General features: G+C 52.0%; 2 protein-coding genes across 16 annotated transcripts in view; one reads left to right on the forward strand and one right to left on the reverse strand.

Annotated features, from left to right (window-relative positions):
* TMEM175 (transmembrane protein 175) overlaps positions 1-10,137 on the reverse strand; it is a 23,700-nt gene extending 13,563 nt beyond the window's left edge. For 2 of the 5 annotated variants that reach the window (XM_077881896.1, XM_077881925.1), the window contains exon 1: positions 8,417-8,555. The gene's annotated coding sequence lies outside the window, so the exon portion shown is untranslated. Of the gene's footprint in view, positions 1-8,416; positions 8,677-9,883 lie in introns of those variants that run through there. The other 3 variants (XM_077881907.1, XM_077881915.1, XM_077881940.1) reach the window with 3 other exon arrangements.
* Positions 8,922-17,931, forward strand: part of GAK (cyclin G associated kinase) — a 55,373-nt gene continuing 46,363 nt past the window's right edge. For 3 of the 11 annotated variants that reach the window (XM_077881749.1, XM_077881758.1, XM_077881813.1), the window contains exon 1: positions 9,495-9,702. In XM_077881749.1, the coding sequence (XP_077737875.1) occupies positions 9,510-9,702 (193 nt within the window). In that variant the 5' untranslated portion in view covers positions 9,495-9,509. Of the gene's footprint in view, positions 9,152-9,324; positions 9,385-9,494; positions 9,707-12,025; positions 12,090-13,707; positions 13,730-17,931 lie in introns of those variants that run through there. The other 8 variants (XM_077881768.1, XM_077881819.1, XM_077881805.1 and 5 more) reach the window with 7 other exon arrangements.

Raw genomic sequence — 17,931 nt, forward strand, 5'->3', positions numbered from 1 at the left:
TCAAGATGACAGAGATCTCCCATTTTCTTCCAGAGGTTCTAAAGTTTTAGCTTTTCCTTTCAGTGTATGATAGATTGTATCTATTTTATAATTTTCATAAATTATTGTTAGTTTTTATACAACATTCAAGGTATATTTGGAGCTTCCCTTTTTTGCAGATGGATATTTGATTATTTTTTATTTTTTAAAAATTTTTATTTATTTACAATAGTCACACACACAGAGAGAGAGAGAGAGAGAGGCAGACACACAGGCAGAGGGAGAAGCAGGCTCCATGCACCGGGAGCCCGACGTGGGACTCGATCCCGGGTCTCCAGGATCGCGCCCTGGGCCCAAGGCAGGCGCCAAACCTCTGCGCCACCCAGGGATCCCGGATATTTGATTATTTTATAGATTTTTTTTTTTTTTAACTTTCATTTATTTATGATAGTCACAGAGAGAGAGAGAGAGGCAGAGACACAGGCAGAGGGAGAAGCAGGCTCCATGCACCGGGAGCCTGATGTGGGATTCGATCCCGGGTCTCCAGGATCGCGCCCTGGGCCAAAGGCAGGCACCAAACCGCTGCACCACCCAGGGATCCCTATTTGATTATTTTAATACCACTTGTTGAAAAGACTATCTTTTCTCCACTGAACTGCCTTTGCATTTTGGTCAAACGTTAACTGGCCATATCTGTGTGGGTCTATCTTGGGAGTATCTATTCCGTAACTGATTATGTACCTGTCCCCTTGCCAATACCAACCTTGATTACAGCTTCATAGTAGGTCTGGATATCTGGGAGACTGAGTCCTCCAACTGTGCAAATGTACTTAATGTCACTGAACTGCACACTTAAAATGGTTAAGATAGCAAATTTTATTATGTGTATTTTATTTATCAGAGTAAAAAAACCCACAAAAACTAGTCCCAGCATACCTGTTCAGAACATGTTGATGACATGTTACTTTCATCATACACAAGTTTTTAAGCCTCATGGTAATGAAAGAAAGAATACAAGACTGAGTAGAGAGGAGCAAGGAGTTGAAGGGACGGTTTTTTGTTTCTCTTAAGATGAAAGAGACTAAGAATTTTTAAATCCTGATGGGAATAAGGAGGAGAAGCTCCTTATAATTTCACATAACAGAGAAAATTTCACATAGCAGAGAGGGGGGGTAACTGACAGCTTATGACCCTGTAAGGCATCAGGCACTGTGCTGGCATTAGAGGCAAACATGGATGGATAGGACAATCACCCAACAGTACAGCAGACACAGCACACAGTAGGGCGCTGTGGGAGCACTGAGTGTGGGAAAGCTCTCAGAGTGGGATACGCCAGATGACAAAATGACAACAGTGAGAATAGGTGAAACTTGTGAAGCAACTGATGCGGGCCTCGATCCCAGGACCCCAGGATCATATCCCTGGGCCGAAGGTGGCGCCAAACCACTGAGCCACCTGGGCTGCCCTGTTTATCACATTTAGATGTATGATGGTTTGAATTAATTTTTGTATAATAATGCAAGATATGCATTAACATTTTTAACATACAGATATCCAATTTTTCCACCATCATTTTTTGAGGTCTATTTTCTTCAATTGCTTTTATTCCTTTGTCAAAAATCAACTGAACTTATATATACTTGTGAGCCAATTTCTGACCATTCTGGTGCACTGATTTACTTATGTACCTTAAATCAGTACCACATGGGCTGGAATTGCTGTGGCTTTATAATGAGCACTGAGGTTGGACAATGGAAGTCACAGAACTTGTCCTTGTTCAAACCTGTCTGGCCTATTCTATTTCCTCTGCAGTTCTAAATTAATTTTAGAATCAGTGTGTCAATTTTTACAAAAAGTTTGCTGGGGGGCAGCTCCGGTGGCGCAGCGGTTTAGCGCCGCCTGCGGCCCAGAGTGTGATCCTGAAGACCCGGGATCGGGTCCCACGTCGGGCTCCCTGCATGGAGCCTGCTTCTCCCTCTGCCTGTGTCTCTGCCTCTCTGTGTGTGTGTGTCTCTATGAATGAATAAATTAAAAAAAAAAAGTTTGCTGGGATTTTGTCGGGACTTGCACTGAATCTATAGATTTGAGAATCTTCCAATTTATGAATATAGTGCATGCTCTCCATTCAGTAAGGTCTTTAATTTCTCTCAGCCAAGTTCTTTCGTTTTCAGTGTATAAGTCTTGCACATTTTTTCATGCATTTAATATTTTTTGATGATGTTGTAAATGGTATTTTCCCCAAATTCATTTCAACTTCCACTATCTGTTGCCAGTAATCTAGAAATAATGGGATTCGTTTTTTGCATATTAATTTTGTACCCTGCAATCCTGCTAAGCTTAGCTCTTGTAGCTAACTAGTTCTCGCAGCTCTTTCTGTAGATCCCACTTGTTTTTTTTACATAGAGTAGTGGGTGTCAACTGACGGTGGTAATGTCCCTCGAGGGACACCTGGCAATGTCTGGAGACATCTCTGGTTGTGACAAGTGATGTGTGTTAACGGTATCTGGGGATAGCGGTAGGGGTGCTGCTAAATGTCCAACAACGCATAGATAATGCCACCCCTTCACCTCCACAAGGAATTATCTGGCCCCAAATGTCAATAGTACCAAGATTGGTACTATTATGACATACAAATGAGTATGTCATCTTCATAAACAATTTTACTTGGTATTTCCAATCTGGAAGCTTTTTTTCTTGACTTACTACACTGGCTAGAATTTCCTATACAATGCTGAATAGAAGTGCAAGACCTGACACCTCTGGCTTATTTCTGATCCAGTTTTTTGTTATTCTGTATGTCAGATATAGGCTTTTCAAAGATGCCCTTATTATTATTTTTAAATACCTTACTTAGAGAGAGAGAGAGAAACACATGCACGTGGTGAGGATGCACAGAGGGAGAAGGAGAGTCTCAAGCAGGCTCTAAGCTCAGTGCAGAGGCAGATGCAACCCGAACTCACAACCCTGAGATCATGCATGACCTGAGCTGAAATCAAGAGTCAGATGCTCAACCAACTGAGCCACTCAGGAGCACCAAAAATGTTGAGGAAGTTTCATTTCATTCCTAGTTTGCTGACAATTTTTTTAAAAAATTAAAACATGATAAAATCCATGGTTTTTTTTCTGTGTTAAGATGATCCATATGCTTTTCTTTTTCAGTGTTAATAGTGTAAACTACATTAATCAATCTTCAAATGCTAAGCTAATTTTGTATTCCTGGGGTAAACCACACTTGGTTATGTTATTCTATCCTTTTTATAGTGTTAGACTCCACTTGCTAAAAAATGTATTAGAAGAATTTTGTAATTTTTGTCCACAAGAGATATTAGTCTTTATTTTTCTTTTCTAGTAATGTCTTTGTCAAATTTCAGTGTCAGAATAATGCTGTCCTTATAGAATGTTTGGTTAATACTTCCTTCAATTAGAAGTCTATGCAGAATTTGTATTATTTCTAGTTTTTATTTTTTAAAATTTTATTTATTTATTCATGAGAGGCACAGAGAGAGACAGAGAGGCAGAGAGGCAGGCAGAGGGAGAAGCAGTCTCCACACAGGGAGCCCGATGTGGGACTGGATCCCAGGTCTCCAGGATCAGGCCCTGGGCTGAAGGCGGCACTAAACCACTGAGCCACTGGGGCTGCCCTATTTCTAGTTTTTAACTATAAATTCAATGCTTTAATAGACATGAAGCTTTAATAGATATGAAACTATTCAAGTTATCTATTTTTTTCTTGAGTGAGCAAGCCATGGTAATGTCTTAAAAGGATTTTGTTCTTTTAATATAAGCTGCTGAGTTTGTGGGCATAAAGGTGTTCCTGTGTTCTGATTATCCTTTTAGCACTGATGTCACTTATTATTACTGATATTGTTAATTCATCTTTTTTTCTGGTTCAAGACGGCCAGGGATTTCTCTATTTTATAGATCTTCTCAAAGAATCAGCTTTTGTTGTCACTGATGTTCTCTGTTTTTGTTTTCTATTTCATTGGTTTCCACTCTGACATTAACTATTCTCCCTTTTTGTACTTAGTTTAGGTTTCACTTACTCTTGTTTTTCTTGTTTCTTAAGACAAATGGCTGAAATTATTGGTTTGAGAACTATCTTCTAGTATTGTTTTGACTACATTCCACAAATTTTTAAATGCTGTTTATTTTAGTTTACTTCAAAATTCTAATTTTCCTTCTGATTTCTCCTTGTCCTATGGGTAATTTAGAAGTGAGTCATTCAGTTTCCAAGTATTTAGATTTTCCAGGTATCTATTACTGATTTCTAACTTAATTGCATTGTGGTCAGAGAACGTATTTGTTTCATAGCCCAGAATACGATCCACCTTGGTAACTGTTCTTTACATACTTGAAGATTTGTATTTTGCTGGTACTGCGTAAAATGTTCCATAAATGTCCATTAGATCAAGTTGGTTGATGGTGTCATTGAACTATATCCTTGCTGATTTTCTGAGTACTTGTTTCATCATATGTTGTGAAAGGGGAATGGTAATTTCCGACTAAATCTACAACTCCAATTTACAATTGGGTTTTGTTAAAAAAAAATTGATTTGCCTCATGTATTCTAAAGCTTTATTATTAGGTGCAAAGCTGTTTAGAATTATTACATCTTTTTTGATAAGTGTACTGCATCATTCCGAAGTGATTCTCTTAATTTCTGGCAGTGTTCTTTGTTGTGATATCCATAGAGGAACAGGCTTGCAGATGAAGACCATAAATCCAGTTTTACACATGTCTATACAAGATGAGGTATCTAACAACCAAGGTCTAAGAGTTCAGGAGAGAAGTACGGCGTGGAGATACAGTTTTGAATTACCACGGTGTCCCTACGGCATCTGTGCAGTGCCAGTCTACAGAGGTGCTGCATAAACATTTATGGAATAAGGGGCACCTGGGGGGCTCAGCAGCTGAGCGTCTGCCTTTGGCTCAGGTTGTGACCCCGGGGTCCCAGGATCGAGTCCCACGTCGGGCTCCCCACAGGGAGCCTGCTTCTCCCTCGGCCTGTGTCTCTGCCTCTGTCTCTCATGAATAAATAAACAAAATCTTTAAAAAATGTATTTATGAAATAAAAGATCTGAGGAAACTCTGGTCTCCAAAGTAATTACGCCATTTAAAACTCACCTGATCCTGGGTCACAGGAGGATAAATTCACAGCCTCCAAATTCAAATGAAGCGTCAACCTCTACCATGCTTTCTAGTGAGTCATGCACCAGGTTTTCCACAAGAACGATTTTCCATCTTTTCCACGCTGCTTAGCCCTTAGCTTACCTCGCTTCTGGTTTTCAGTAGATGTTTGTTTCTCTTGTTCTCGTGAAACAGAAGCCGTCAGAGAATTCCTTCACTTTCATCCCAATAAGCACACAAGGCCGCCTGCAACTGCACCCATCTTCCCTCCCGCCTTTACAATGAAAAGGGCTTGTCTTCCGGGTGTCATTCCCCTGCTGTCTTCCAGGGACTGATTCGTTGCTCTTCCCTCCTCTGTGCTGACTTTCCTGCCCCACGGGCTCCCTCCCGTCAGCTCCGAGCTGCTCAGAGGTCTCCCATGTAGAGCACCGCCACCCTGCACCATGGTTCTGCCTCCCACTGCTCTGCAGCCCGACCTCCTGAGTCACCCCAGCTCTTCACTGCCTTTTCCTCTTTCACCCCACACTCAAAGGAACTATGCTGGAAAGGTCCCAAGGTTATCGCATTGTTGCCAAGTCCAAGGTACAGCTTTTGTTTCTCCTTCTACTTCACTCTTCAGCGGTGCTTCCATTTCCTGGTTGCTCCTTCACCAAAGCCCGGTCAACGCCCTGAGGGTGGTGTTGTTTTTAAAAATTTTATATATTTGCTCTCCAGATACGGAGAGAAGAAGGAAATGAAGCAGGCTTCCTGTGGGGAGCCCATGTGGGACTCCATCCCGGGACCCCAGAATCACACCCTTAGCTGAAGGCAGATGTTTAGCCACTGAGCCGCTCAGGTGCGCCCACCCTGAGCGTTCCAGCCCCTCCTGCCTGCTCTGTGTCTGCTCTCTTCATCTCCATGCAGAGGACACCCATGCACTGAACCAGTTCCTGCACCCTGACCCTGCACACGGGGACACATTGTGCCACCCCGGCCTGGTTCCTGCACCCTGACCCTGACACGGGGACACACCTGTGCCTCCAGGACTGGTTCCTGTGCCCTGACCCTGCACACGGGGACACACCTGTGCCTCCAGGACTGGTTTCTGCGCCCTGACCCTGCACATGGGGACACACTGTGCCAGCCCGGCCTGGTTCCCGCGCCCTGACCCTGCACACGGGGACACACCTGTGCCTCCAGGACTGGTTCCCGCGCCCTGACCCTGCACATGGGGACACACCTGTGCCTCCAGGACTGGTTCCTGTGCCCTTACCCTGTACACGGGGACACACCTGTGCCTCCAGGACTGGTTCCTGCGCCCTGACCCTGCACACGGAGACGCACCTGTGCCTCCAGGACTGGTTTCTGCGCCCTGACCCTGCACACGGGGACACACTGTGCCAGCCCGGCCTGGTTCCAGCGCCCTGACCCTGCACACGGGGACGCACATGTGCCTCCAGGACTGGTTTCTGTGCCCTGACCCTGCACATGGGGACACACTGTGCCAGCCTGGCCTGATTCCTGCGCCCTGACCCTGCACACGGGGACACACCTGTGCCTCCAAGACTGCTTCCTGCGCCCTGACCCTGCACACGGGGACACACTGTGCCAGCCCGGCCTGGTTCCCGCGCCCTGACCCTGCACATGGGGACACACTGTGCCAGCCCGGCCTGGTTCCTGCGCCCTGACCCTGCACACAGGGACACACCTGTGCCTCCAGGACTGGTTCCTGCGCCCTGACCCTGCACACAGGGACACACCTGTGCCTCCAGGACTGGTTCCTGCGCCCTGATCCTGCACACGGGGACACACCTGTGCCTCCAGGACTGGTTCCCGTGCCCTGAGCCTGCACATGGGGACACACTGTGCCAGCCCGGCCTGGTTCCTGCGCCCTGACCCTGCACACGGGGACACACCTGTGCCTCCAAGACTGGTTCCTGCGCCCTGACCCTGCACACGGGGACACACTGTGCCAGCCCGGCCTGGTTCCTGCGCCCTGACCCTGCACATGGGGACACACTGTGCCAGCCCGGCCTGGTTCCTGCGCCCTGACCCTGCACACAGGGACATACCTGTGCCTCCAGGACTGGTTCCTGCGCCCTGATCCTGCACACGGGGACACACCTGTGCCTCCAGGACTGGTTCCTGCGCCCTGATCCTGCACACGGGGACACACCTGTGCCTCCAGGACTGGTTCCCGTGCCCTGAGCCTGCACATGGGGACACACTGTGCCAGCCCGGCCTGGTTCCTGCGCCCTGACCCTGCACACGGGGACACACCTGTGCCTCCAAGACTGCTTCCTGCGCCCTGACCCTGCACACGGGGACACACTGTGCCAGCCCGGCCTGGTTCCTGCACCCTGACCCTGCACACAGGGACACACCTGTGCCTCCAGGACTGGTTCCTGCGCCCTGACCCTGCACACAGGGACACACCTGTGCCTCCAAGACTGGTTCCTGCGCCCTGATCCTGCACACGGGGACACACCTGTGCCTCCAGGACTGGTTCCTGCGCCCTGATCCTGCACACGGGGACACACCTGTGCCTCCAGGACTGGTTCCCGTGCCCTGAGCCTGCACATGGGGACACACTGTGCCAGCCCGGCCTGGTTCCTGCGCCCTGACCCTGCACACGGGGACACACCTGTGCCTCCAAGACTGCTTCCTGCGCCCTGACCCTGCACACGGGGACACACTGTGCCAGCCCGGCCTGGTTCCTGCACCCTGACCCTGCACACAGGGACACACCTGTGCCTCCAGGACTGGTTCCTGCGCCCTGATCCTGCACACGGGGACACACCTGTGCCTCCAGGACTGGTTCCCGTGCCCTGAGCCTGCACATGGGGACACACTGTGCCAGCCCGGCCTGGTTCCTGCGCCCTGACCCTGCACACGGGGACACACCTGTGCCGGCCTGGTTCCTGCGCCCTGACCCTGCACACGGGGACACACTGTGCCAGCCTGGCCTGGTTCCTGCACCCTGACCCTGCACATGGGGACACACTGTGCCAGCCCGGCCGGGTTCCTGCGCCCTGACCCTGCACACGGGGACACACCTGTGCCTCCAGGATTGGTTCCTGCGCCCTGACCCTGCACACGGGGACACACCTGTGCCTCCAGGACTGGTTCCCGCGCCCTGACCCTGCACACGGGGACACACCTGTGCCTCCAGGACTGGTTCCCGCGCCCTGACCCTGCACAAGGGGACACACCGGCTGCACCCCGTCCCCGTCCCCGCCCCCGGGGCTGGAACGCCGCGGCTCCCCCGCCCCCCGGCCCGGGCCGAGAGGCGGCCCCGGGGAGCGCGTGTTCTCAGCGGGGAACGTCTTACCCGAGGGCTGCTGATCGCGCCACCCGGCGTCGGGGCTCTGGATCCGCCCCTCCGGCGGCCGCAGCCCGCGCTGTGCTCGGTTTCTCCGGCTCCCGGGACACGCGAGCCCTCACGCTGCCCCGCACACCGAGCCGGGGGCGTGGCGCACGGCCGCGGAGCAGCCGCACGGGGAGCGTCCGCGGGCACGGCCGCCTGGGGGACAGCGGGCGCCGACCCCGAGCCAGGCCTCCCTCCGCCTGCCCGCTCCCTGCCGCGGCCGCCCGGAGCGCCACGACCGGAAGCCGTCCCCGGAGCCGCGGCGCCGCGCAGGCGCAGTCGGCGGCCCCGGCGCCGCGCAGGCGCACCCTCCCGGCGCAGGCGCGCTGGGCGGCCCCGGCTCCGCGCTCGAGCACCCTCCCGGCGCACGCGCACCGGCCCGGCGCGGCGGAAGTAAGGCGCCGGCGCTCTTCCGGGCTGCGCCGCGCCCCCGCGGGCCTACGTCAGGGCGTCGGGGCGGAAGATGGTGCGGCTCCGGGCCGGCGGTTGCTGAGCGCGCCGGGACGCAGCTGGCCCCGGGCTCCCCGCTCGGGCGCCCGCCGCGGGCCGCAGCCATGTCGCTGCTGCAGTCTGCGCTGGACTTCCTGGCGGGCCCGGGCTCCCTGGGCGGCGCCGCCGGCCGCGACCAGAGCGACTTCGTGGGGCAGACGGTGGAGCTGGGCGAGCTGCGGCTGCGGGTGCGGCGGGTCCTGGCGGAGGGTGAGGCGCGGGCGGGGGCGCGGGGCGGGGCGGGGCGGGGGGTCCCGCGCTCCCGGGAGGTGGGCGGGGGGCGCAGGACCGGGCCCGCGGCCTCCCCCGCCCGCCGCCCAGTGCGCGTCCGCGGCGGCGTCCGGGAGCCCCGGGGTGACGCCGGCCCCGCTGCCCCGCGCCCCCGCTGCCCCGCGCCCCCGCTCCTGGCGCCGCCGCCGGCCCCCTCGGGATTCCCTTGCAAGGTGCGGGGGCGCCCGCCTGACCAGCCCGGGCCTCGGGCTCCTGCCGCGTGTGGGGCCGCGGGCCGGCGAGCGTCCCGGCGGCCGCGCCCGGAGGCCCGCGGGGTGTCCGGCTGCAGCGTTCCCATATGCGTGTTTCCCCCAAGGCCGGGGTGAAGAGCGCAGGTTTGGGTGCGATCCGGTACGCAGAGGCGGGGGCCGCTGACGCCCGGATGCTGTCGGCCGCCCCGGGGCGCTGCAGCCGTCGCCGCCGTCGGGGCCTGTGCTCCGACAACACCAGACACTTGTGCCGGGTTTTTAATACGAGATTCACGGTGGACAGTAGGTGGATTTTGCCCTCCGGAACCTGGAGTTAGACGCACGCCCCAACGCCCCAGCGAGGGAGGGCGGCGCAGTCCGGGCGCCGGGGCGGGCCGGGCCGCGGGGAGGATGCCCGCCTCGGGCAGGAGGGCAGGAGGGCAGGAGGACGGGTGGGCCGTGTGGAGCGGAGCGGGAGGCTCACCAGGAAGAGGAACGAGGAAATGGGACCGGCCCACACGGTGGTGCAAAAGAACGCACTGCACTCCCTTTGCGCTCTGGGCAGGCCGGGAGATAAAAATACCTGCAGCGCGATTAGGGCCGGAGGTTTCCTCTTTACAGACGTGGCCGGAGCCTCGTGGCCTTTCAGGCTGGTGCGGCCTCTTACTGAACTGGAACGGTCGGAAACCCACAGGAAGCCTTTCAGGGAAAGCCGCAGCCCCGCAAGCGAGGCCGTCGGAGCGCGTGCTGTCTCCTGTAACGGCGGGGAAGGCTCCGAACCCAAAACCCTCGGGAAAAGACGTTGACGACTTCAGAATTCTTCGGGTTTCAGAAAGATCAAGAGTGCAACACCCTGTGTATCCCGGGATATTCCTACAGGAGTTGGGAAGGGGTTTAATAACCAGATAAATCATACGTCCCCAATTCAGTGAGCGAGTGTCTTTACTGTAGGGTAATTAAGCCTTTAAAGAGCCCCACCCACCTCAGTTCATGTCACGTGTTGCCCCCAGATGAGTTTATGGTGGACCAGATTCTGCTTTCAGATGGTTTAGGGGAAAAAGCATCATTTTTCATCGGTAGCATGAAATGGGTTGTGGGATCCTGATAGCATCCCAATCCTTTGAAAATTGGTTTTAAGCTTTCATTTAAAAGGAAAACCAAGTTTTTTGGAAGTAATTCCAATGTCAGAGATGCTCAGTCTAAGCAGATCCTAGGATACGTTCTTAATGTTTCCTAGTTCTGGATTTTGTGCGCTCTTGCTTGCTTCCTACCGTCCAGATGACAGGTGATCGCTCTGCCAAGACGAGGGTTTTGCCACGTGACAGGAGTCCACCTCACTAGTGATTGTTTGACTCTGGCCACCCTGCTAGCAGTGTGGATGAGGTGGCGTGTGGGCAGCTCTTCAGAAGGTGGAACAAGTCCTCAGGGCTGTCCTGTGATTGTCGGGTAACGAGTTGTGTGTGTGCTGGAACACCGTGGGCCATGTGTGGTGTCAGTGGCTTCTGATGAACCTAATGTGGGTCCTTGGTGTTCTCTCTGGGGCCAGGGATGGCAGACTGCACACTAACTCCGGGCCAGCTGCTGCCTTGCCCTCCACCCCTCTGCCTCCTGGTCTCTGCTTTTAGAGAGACTGCCTGTCTGTGTCGTGCTGGCCTTGGAGAGGGCACAGGGGCCATTTGGTGTTGACGGGCAGTCGCAGAGTTGTGCGGTAGGACTCTGGGCTGGAGGTTTCAGGAACCACTGGGATTGGTGTGAAGGAACAGGATCATAGGTTGTCAGGACATCCTCTATAGGGATACACAGTGTAGTACGTTTTAATTTTTGTTTATTTATTTATTTATTTTTGATTTTTTATTTATTTACGATAGTCACAGAGAGAGAGAGAGAGAGAGAGGCAGAGACACAGGCAGAGGGAGAAGCAGGCTCCATGCACCAGGAGCCCGACTTGGGACTCGATCCCGGGGCTCCCGGATCGCGCCCTGAGCCAAAGGCAGGCGCTAAACCGCTGCGCCACCCAGGGATCCCCAGTGTAGTACATTTTTTAAAGTTGATTTAAAAAGACAGTGGGGCAGTTGTCGCTCACTGATAGGGTAGCATATAGCACACAGTTCTTTTCACACAGGAAGTGGGCCTGAGCCCTCAGCCCTGTGGTTTGGTGGTCTTGTTCTGAGTATCCTTCCTCTGGACTACTGTGACTGCTCTCACCCAGGGAGGATCTTTTCTCCAGACACCCCAGAGCACAGAATACCAAGGTCTTTGTTGGGGGAGGGGCTGCATCGTGGACAGCTGGTTCCGGTATTCACAGCGGTGGTTCAGTCTTGCGTCTAATTGCCCTCCCTTAGCTCTCCTAACCGCGTCCTCTACGTTTGCACCTTGGTCACCTGAACATCAGCCTCTTACCCATCATGCCTGACGCCTAGTACAAAATAGCGATGATAACCAGCACAACATTGGTGGAGTTCTGACTGTTTGGCAGGCGCAGCCCCTGGTGCTTCCCGTGGTCTGTGATCCTGACAGTGGCTGACGGAAGGGCCATCAATAGCTGGCCAGACATGCGAGCCAGTGAGCGATATGCTGGGGGTATCTTGTGTCACCCACATGGTGGTGCAGGTCCCCCAGTAGAGTGTGTCCTGAGGATGTCATGGTGAAAGAAGCAAGTGGCAGTGCACCTGTTGGTGGAGCTTCCACAAGTGAGTGTTGCCCGGGAGCCAGGATGGGAGCTGAGCACCAAGGCTATACCACTCCTTCTTGGTCTGTGCCTCAGTTGGCAGCAGTATCAGGCACGCGTAACTTCTCCAGCTTCTGTGTGTCAGTATGCAGGTGCTTGGAGCAGGACATCATGGGGGAGGCCACCGTGGGGGAGGCCACCGTGGGGGCGGTTATTGTGGGAGGAGGTAGCCCTGTGGGGAGGCCACGGCGGGGGTGGGGGTTGGCACAGGTACTGTTCAAGGGACACAGGAAAGAAAGGCTGCTCGCTGTTCCCTTGGCCTGGCCCATTCTCTCTGTGGACTCCTGCCGTCCGTCTGTCCACATTGGCCCGGATCCCTGAAAGATCTGTGGCGCTCACATGAGGATAAGAGATGTAGGTAACAGGGTGTCTGTTCCTTAGAAACAGTGTTGATTGATAGCACGCCGTAAGATCTCCCGGATGCTCCCGGTGCTGTGCTGCTGCACCACATTTCCTGGTGCTCACTTTCCCCCTGTCCCCCGAGTCCATGACCCTACGTGGAGGCCTTCCAGACCCCTGTGTCTCCATACCCTGCTCCTTGCAACGGGCAAGAACTGTGAGGGCTTGTGTTGATTTGCGTTTCTCTGACTCGTGAGCTTGAGCGTTTTCCAGTGCTTGTTAGGTTTTTCAGACCCCTCTTCTGGAATTGTCCATGGATGTCCTGTACCTATACTTCTTTTAATAAAAAACCATTTAAATTGAGTTATTGACATACAGTAAAATGTACGGAATTTAGATGCTTTGATAAGGGCTTACACCCATGTGGCCAACCACCTGTCGAGATACAGAACAGTTGAGTGACCCAGGAAGCCTCTCGTGGCCCCCAGCCGCCTTCCCCGCCTCTGCCAGCCGCCCGCCGCCAGCCACAAGCTCTGAGTCCCCCTCTCCCAGAGCAACGTGCACGTGACGTCACACCCCAAGTGCTGTCTCTGGTTCTGAAGTTCCCACTCTGGTTGTGGCTTATTCATCCGCTCTCCTGCTGATGGACATTTGGGTGTTTCCGCTTTGGGCTGTGATGAATAAATCCGCCAAGAACACTCTTTCACAGGATTTTTTTGTGGCCATGTGTATTCTCTCAGGTAGAAACCCAGGAGTGGAATTTTTGGGTATAGGATGGAGGTGGGTCTCACAGAACAGGGAGCAGACAAGCCCCCTCCCGCCCAACCACCACCAGGGCGGCCCTGGTGAACCTTCCCCACAGCAGCGTGGGAGTTCCTGACCTCGGCGGCCACCCATTAGTACTGTCACTTTGGTTAGACTTGTTCTTGTGTGTGTGCTGTGGGGTCTCTCTGGTGTGGGATTTGCATGCACCTGACGATACCATGTGGAGCACTTTTTCTGCTTATTAACCAGTTGTATGTTTTGTTTTGTGCCTGAAATGCCCATTAGAATCTTTTCCATTTTGAATTGAGCAGGAGTTGTGGGAGTTTTTTTATTGCAGATATGAGTCATGTATGAGATACACCCATGCACGCGTGTGAGGAGGAGGAAGTAAGCCATAGACGGGGTCGCTTCTCCCCAGCCGGGCTGCCTTGGGAGGCGGGGGCCCGGTCTGGGCGGCTGAAGTTTCGGTGCCTACCTCCAGATTGCAGAACATGTACGGTAAAGTGACGGCATCTGGCTGTGTGTTAGCAGTGCCTGCCCTGTCACTTCTTGATGTGTTGCATGCAGCAGAATCACTATTTTTTTTAAAGATAGGTATTTTTATTTGAGAGAAAGAGCCAAGCAGAAGGAGGGGCAGAGGGAAGAGCAGGCTCCCCACTGAGCAGGACCCCGGGATCATGATGTGAGCCGAAGGCAGATGCTTTACCTCGGTGCTTTACCTGCTCAGCCATACAGGGGCCCCAGCAGTGTTGCTACTTTTATTTGAACTTTCAATTTTGAGATAATTGTAGATGTATTTACTTGTAGTTTTAAAAAATGACACCAGAATACTTTGCCTGTTTCCCTGGTGTAACTTGTTGAAAAACTAGAGTCAGTGTCTCTACCAGCACCTTCACATTGGTGTAGTGGAGATGCAGAAGCCTCCATCTCCACAAGGACCCTCCTGTCCCTTCACAGCCACACCTGCGTTCTTAACCCTGGGAACCACTGATACGAGCCCTCTCTACAGTTTTGACATTTGTGGTATCCTTTTGGAATTGGCTTTTTTCAGTATTACTCTCTGGAGACCATCCAGATGGTTGTGTCCATATTGTGTTCATTTTTAATGGTGATTATTCCATGGTGTGGCTGGACCTCAGTTTATTTAATCATTTACCCAGTGAAGGACATCTGGGTTTTGTGGACATCCAGTGGGACATCCAGATGTTTTGACTATTAGAAGTAAAGTTGTTGGGGGATCCCTGGGTGGCTCAGCGGTTTAGCGCCTGCCTTTGGCCCAGGGCGCAATCCTGGAGACCCAGGATTGAGTCCCACGTTGGGCTCCTGGCATGGAGCCTGCTTCTCCTTCCTCCTGTGTCTCTGCCTCTCTCTCTCTCTCTGTCTATCATAAATAAATAAAAATCTTTAAAAAAAAAAAGAAGTAAAGTTGTTGTGAACACTTGTGTGCAGGTTTTTGTGTGAATGTAATTATTTTTCTGGAATAAGTGTCCAGGAGTGCAGGTGCCGAGTTGTGTGTTTTCTGTTAGGAAACTGCCAGCCTGTTTTCCAGAGTGGCTGTGCCACCCACCCATATGTCTCACAAGCAGGGGATGAGTGTCGTAGCTCAGGCCACAGACGTAACGATGCCGCAGACTGGGCCATAAACAACAGGAATTTATTTTTTCAGTTCTGGAGGCTCCTCGTCCCAGAGCCAGGTGCCCGCAGCGTTGGTTTCTGGTGTGGCCTCTCCCTTGGCCGGCAGGCGGCGGCACCTTCTCTGTGTGCGTGGCTGCAGAGAGACCCAGGCCCTACTATATGACTTTATCTCTTTAATTTTTCCTCAACACACCATATGCTGATACAGTCACCCTGGGAGTGAGGGCTCAACATGTGGAGTCTGCAACCACACAGCTGAGTTCTTTTTTTTTTTTTTTTTTTTAAGATTTTATTTATTCCTGAGAGACAGAGAGAGGCAGAGACACAGGCAGAGGGAGAAGCAGGCTCCATGTGGGGAGCCCGACGCAGGACTCGATCCCGGGACCTGGGATCATGCCCTGAGCCAAAGGCAGACGCTCAACCACTGGGCCACCCAGGGGCCCTGAAAAAGGAATTTTAAAAAACCAAGTAGCATCTACATGTCCTTCACGACACAGGCCCAGAGATGCTGAGCACCGTTTGTTAGGGTTTGCAGGGAGTGCTGAGCCCCCCAGGTGCCCCCGCAGCTGAGTTCTTAACCAGGAGTGGCCCAGTGTCAGCATTTTGTGCCGCGTTTTTATTTGCTCGTTGTAGCAGGTGTGTAGTGATTCCTTACTGTGGCTTCCGTCTGCACTTCTCTAGGGGCTGACCATGCACCCTTGCGCACAGAATGTCTCTCTGTGTTGTTTGCCTGTCGTATAATTGTGTTCTCTTGCCCCTGAGTCTTGGGAGTCCTTTATTCTGGAGCAAAGGTCTCCATCAGACAAGTGGTTTACAAGAGTTTTCTGTTAGTAGCTTGTGTTTTCATCTTGAACAGAGTCTTTTGCAGACGTACGGTTTTCAATTGATGAGGTCACAGTACCAGCTTTCTTTGTGCAGCTTCTGCTTTTGCGGTCACGTGTGGGAACCCTCATGCCCAGCTCCAGCTCATGCTCATGAGGGTGTTTCTCCTACGTTTTTATAGGAGTTTCCTACTCTTACATTTGTATCTTCTGAGTTAATGTCAGTTTATAAAGCATAAAGTTTATGTCAGACTTCTTTTTTCCCCCCACTGGTCATTGCAAATGCCTCCACCGAGTTGATTTTGGACCATTGCTAAACATCACTTGGCACATTTGTGTGGCAGTTTTTCGGACTTTCTAATGTTTTGCATTGGGATCTTTGAATCCATTCCTCCATTAGCACCACACAGTCCTGGTTAATGTTGCTGTATAACAAGTCCTGAAATTGGATATTCTTTTTTAGGAAAAACTTCAAAAACAAAGAAAAGTAGAAAGAGTAACAGAACAAACACTATCCGTAATTAATACAGGCCAGCTTTTAAAAATCACATATGACTCCAGACCTTTTACAGAATAAAACCTCACAGATACTGTGAGAAGTTCTGTTGACCTTCTACGCCGACTGCAGTTCCTGCTCTCCAGAGGCAACCACCACCATGAATTTAGCGTCTGTACTTCCTGTTCATCTTCTTTACTTTCTCTGCAAGTGTGTGTGTTTGTAGGCGATACATAGCATTGCTGCTGGCACGTTAAACGTTCTGTAAATGTGTTTCCATATTAGGAGATGCTTTTCGCTTAGGATTTTGTGGTCCTCATCTGTGGACTTGCTCATTACGCATTTTGATTTCCCACTACGTGTCACGTGCTGTTCTGGGTGCTGGTGGGAGAAGCAGTAAACAGGTGTCCAAATGGAATGTGTTGCTTAGTGTCAGGTGTGAGAAAGTAGTAGGAAGAAGGAACGAAATTGGTTCTAGGAAGCGGCTGGGACAGGGTGATCCGCGGGGTGGAGAGCAGAGCCTGAGCAGTTGGGGGGCAGGTGTCCCAGGTGGGCTTGTGGTTCAAGGGAAGGCCTGGCAGAGGGGCTGCAGAGGGGCCAGGTCACCAGGACCTTGTAGCCTCCTGACGCTGCTCTTTGGCCCTAGAGGCTTTTGGTGGAGCCCTGGGGACCGTTTGGCTTTATACTCATGGTGTCTGTTAAGTATGAACAGTTAGCTCTTCCTTTCTGATCTTTAGGCCGTTGCTTCCTCTTGCTAGCTTGCTTGTGCTGGTGACGGTCTCCGGTGAAAAGTATCGCATGCTCCGCAGGTAGCCCTGCTTTGGTTTTGATATTAGAAAGCACCATCAAGGCTCACGTTGGCTGTAGGTTTTTAGTAGTTACCACTTGTCAGATTGAAGAAGTTCCCTCTGATTCCTAGTTTGCTGAGAATGTTTCGTGTTACTATTTTGAAAAGTCAGGGGTACCTGGGGGACTCCCTCGGTGAAGCGTCTGCCTTCAGCTCAGGTCATGGACCCGGGGTCCTGGGATCGAGCTCCACGTCGGCCTTCCTGCTCAGCGGGGAGTCTAGTCTGCTTCTCCCTTTGTCTCTGCCCCTCCACCTTGCTTGTGAGTGCTCGCTCTCTCAAGTAAAATCTTAAAAAAAGAAAAGCAAAGTCAAGTTTTCTTGTTGGCAAATACCTTCTGTGTGTCTGTTGAGGTGCTCTGTCCTGTTTGTGTCCTTCAGCCCAGGGATTGTTTTTCGGTGTTGAGCCACCCTTGCATTCCTGGAGTGGGTCCCGTGCAGCATCACCCCGGTTAGCCGTTGCCAGACTCGCTCTGCTGGTGTTTTCCTGGGGGCTTTTCTATCTGTGGTAATGAGTGCTTGCCATCTGTGATTCTCTCTTTGGCCTCAGGTGGGTTGGCAACTATTTTCTCCTGTCACTTAGGAAGGACTTTGTGCAAGATTGCCATACTCATTCCTTCTGAAAATTTCATAGAATTCACCAGTGAAGACATCTGTTTTCTATTTTTATTTTGTTAATGGATTTTCAGTTATTTCCTTTCATCGGTTTTCTTGTATGGACTTACTATTTTCATTTTTATCAGGTATGTTGAGATAAAACTGTGACACAGGCTGCACATGTGGATGGCAGACACGTTAAGTACGTCCAGCACATAGACACCTGTGTACCTGTCACCGTGGCCAAGGTGGTGAACGTCACCCACAGTTTTCATCCTTCCCCCCTCGCAGCCCTTTCCTTCTCCCG

Source organism: Canis aureus, chromosome 2 (genome assembly GCF_053574225.1).
Source record: "Canis aureus isolate CA01 chromosome 2, VMU_Caureus_v.1.0, whole genome shotgun sequence".
NCBI classification, from domain to species: domain Eukaryota; kingdom Metazoa; phylum Chordata; class Mammalia; order Carnivora; family Canidae; genus Canis; species Canis aureus.